The sequence below is a fragment of the Bidens hawaiensis genome, unplaced genomic scaffold (assembly GCF_021521415.1).
Source record: "Bidens hawaiensis isolate Kalapana, Puna unplaced genomic scaffold, B.hawaiensis_p1.1 tig00009159_1, whole genome shotgun sequence".
In the NCBI taxonomy this organism is placed as follows: domain Eukaryota; kingdom Viridiplantae; phylum Streptophyta; class Magnoliopsida; order Asterales; family Asteraceae; genus Bidens; species Bidens hawaiensis.
Genome location: NW_027491673.1, coordinates 407,490 through 410,899, shown reverse-complemented (window position 1 = coordinate 410,899; position 3,410 = coordinate 407,490). Strand labels below are relative to the sequence as shown.

Here is a 3,410-nt window from a genome sequence, read left to right as displayed (position 1 = left end):
GTTCTATTAGCATTTGTATTTTATTAAACACAACTTATCTGCAACAAAACTACAAATATAAATTAATAAGTTGTGCGATAAGGATGATGAAAGCATATGCATATTTCATTAGTGCGGGTAGTTATATTAGGTGACAAATTTAAACAATGTATTGATTATTAATTATGCATATGATGCAGTTGGACACATGTTTATATGTATAATTAAAGCAAACATGTGTGAACTACATGGTACTTATAATAAGTGATCAATACATTGTTTAAGTTTTGCAAGAAAAGTGGATGCTATGCCTAATCAAACAAAATCATAATGCTAAACAACATAATTATTTATGACAGAAGTCAAAAAACAGCAGCTTGGTATATCCTTTATAAAAAGCATTGTTATGTGAAACAGATCATCCTTATTCAATAATGAAGTGGTTGACCGCAGCACGCAAAGCAACCCAACGGTTCCTCAATTCTCAACGCTGTCGTATTCATAGAGGTTCTAGTCGTCATGTTTTCGGTGCTTCCAACGCATTAGCGTGGTCAAAACATGATCAAATGCACTCCTTGTCATTATATTCTGGTCACTTTTATAGCACTTCCACAGTCCTAAATGCTACTGAATCATCACAAAGGTTAAAAGGCCAACCTGGATTACTTTGTTGTCCGAACATAATTATATAAACTAGTTTAAAACATGTATCTCAATTATCATGCATAGGTTATGAATTTTAGATTTTTATTATCATTTCAGGTTTCAAGATGGTAAAAAGATTCAAAATGAAGTTAAGAAGGTAGATATTGAGATAATATCAAGAGAGACCATCAAACCATCTTCTCCGACTCCCGAACATCTAAGAACCTACAACTTTTGTATTATAGACCAATATATGTACGATATCTATACGCCTTTAATTTTATTTCTTCCTAATACCGACAAGGCTAGTGTTACGGATGTTTTAACCAAAAGATCAAAACATCTTAAAGAAGCCTTGTCTAAGATTTTAACAAGATTCTATCCTGTTGCTGGAAAAGTTAAGGACAACTTACGAATCGAGTGTAACGATGAAGGAATCTCTTATACTGAGGCTCGAGTCAACGAGACACTCCAAGATTTTCTTGATCATCCAGATGATGAAAGAGTGAGAGGGTTGATACCCGAAAGCTTCTTCTCCATAGAATCTTTGAAAGGAAATTGCCTTCTAGGTATTCAGGTAAATTATAATGGTATCCTAGAAAGTGCTATATATATATGTATATATACACCATGTTGATTAAGATTTGAGTCTTGAATATATGTTTGCCAGGTGAACATTTTCAAGTGTGGTGGGATCGGGCTTTCAACGAGCGTGTCACACAAGATCTTCGATGGACACATCTATTTCATGTTTATGAACGCATGGGCAGCCGCAGCTAGAGGCTCACCACAAATTGTTTCACCAAGTTTTGTTGCTTCTAAGATCTTTCCTACCAACCCTCACTTAGAATACTCGGTGCCTTCAAAGCTACGGACTACCAAAAGGCTAAGCACAAAAAGATTTGTGTTTGATTCCACGGCTTTGGCTTTGCTCAAGGCACAACCAGTTGCCAGCGCCAGCTCAGCAAATCCACCAACTCGGACGGAGGCCATAAGTGCTTTAATATGGAAAACTGCTGCCAATGCAGCATCAAAGGTAAGACCATTTGGTCCACAGTCACCTCATGCTTTATTGTCAATGGTGAATCTCCGGACAAGGGCATCGCCTCCTTTTCCAAAAGAATCCATCGGAAACCTTGTTGATGCGGCTGGTGCAATCTGCTTTCCTAGCGAGCACCTAGATTTGCCAACCATGATGGGTGAAGTTAGAGAATCAATAGCAAAATTAAACTCTGACTTCATCGAGTCCCTGAAAGGGGAGAATGGGCATGAAACATTTAATGTAATATTGCGGAAAATAAACCAACTGGCGGATATGATAGGCGAGGGAGACTTTGTGTTTTCTACGAGCTTGTTGAATAGTGGAGTATACGAGTTGGATTTTGGATGGGGAAAGCCGATATGGTTTTATATGATGAATGCAGGATTCGCCAGGTTTTTAACTTTGAATGACACGCTGAAGGGTGGTGGTGTTGAAGCGATAGTCACACTCGCTCCAGATGAAATGGAGATATTCGAATGTGATCCAGAGCTTCTGTCCTATGCCATTGTTAATCCTAGCCCTCTTGTGTTTATTCGTTAAGTAACAGGACTTGCATATTTTCTTTTTATTTCCGAAAGATTGATTTTCTATGCTTTGTAGTTTCAGCAGATTATGTAATATAAATGTTGTAGCTCTAAACATTCCAATTTCAATTCTTTGTCAACCGAACACACTAAAGTGGAATTAAGATTCCAATTCCAACGAAACGAACACCTTAAGAAATGGAAATCAATTTCAATTCCATCCAAACTCCATTCCATTCCAGCGAAACGAACACGCTTAAGAACCTTCTAGTTATCTGTGTTAAACCAGTTTATGTTCGATGTCTACAACCCTTTCGCCTTTTTTATTCCTAATACTAACAAGACTAGTGTAACCGATGTTGTAACCAAACAAAAGATCAAAACATCTTAAAGAGACTTTATCTGTCTAACAAGATTCTATCTTTTGCTGGAGAGGTGAAGGACAACTTGCAAATTGAATGTAACGATCAAGGAATTTATTATACGGAGGCTAGAGTGTAATCCTGAGCTTCTATCATATGCCACTGTCGACCCTAGTCCTCTCCGATTTGTTCATTAAATGACACGGATTTCATTTCAGTTACATGCGTTTTGTACTTTTGTAAACAGGGATTCCATGCTTATAAATTAGGCTCCCTTTTCACAACATATAACGAAAGTTATGGGTTAAACTCAGAACTAATCACAGAACTAGCTAGTTATATATAGTAAAGAGTCTAAGAAGGTTCATATTTAGTTTTACCATTGGTCTAGCGGTGTGCAATAATCGAATCGTAAACAAAACCAGACCGGAATTTAAAAAAAGAAAAAGAAAAAAAATCGAACCGAACCATTCATTTTTCCATATATTTCTAGTTTTTCTGCCTCCATTTCATGTATTTATTATACCTTATTTCATGTATTTATACGCTCATTTCATGTATTTATGCATCCATTATTTCTTACCAAAAATTTTAGCCCAAGTTTGATTTTGGTTTTTAACTGAAATTAGCCAAATGAACCGAAAACCAACCAAATAAACCAGAGCGATTAACCGAAAACCAATTGATTAATTTGGTTGAGGCTAATAATCAAACAGAACCGTGCACACCCCTAGTTCTCAAATACCATTTCCCTGGACCACTTTCAGATCCATAAAATCCCGGGTCAGGCCACCCTTCCGGTTACAACTAGCACGGGCCGGCCTGTGTGAAGAACCAAGTTAGGTATAACAATGCCTA

General features: G+C 37.0%; 1 protein-coding gene across 1 annotated transcript; it reads left to right on the top strand.

Annotated features, from left to right (window-relative positions):
- The first annotated feature begins 256 nt into the window (after window positions 1-256).
- On the top strand, window positions 257-2,285 carry LOC143531335 (epi-neemfruitin B 7-O-acetyltransferse L7AT-like). The gene is made up of 3 exons (XM_077026656.1): window positions 257-622; window positions 742-1,201; window positions 1,295-2,285. Exons 1-3 carry the CDS (start codon window positions 414-416, stop codon window positions 2,204-2,206), a joined length of 1,581 nt encoding a protein of 526 aa, XP_076882771.1. The 5' UTR covers window positions 257-413; the 3' UTR covers window positions 2,207-2,285.
- The last annotated feature ends 1,125 nt before the right edge of the window (window positions 2,286-3,410 follow it).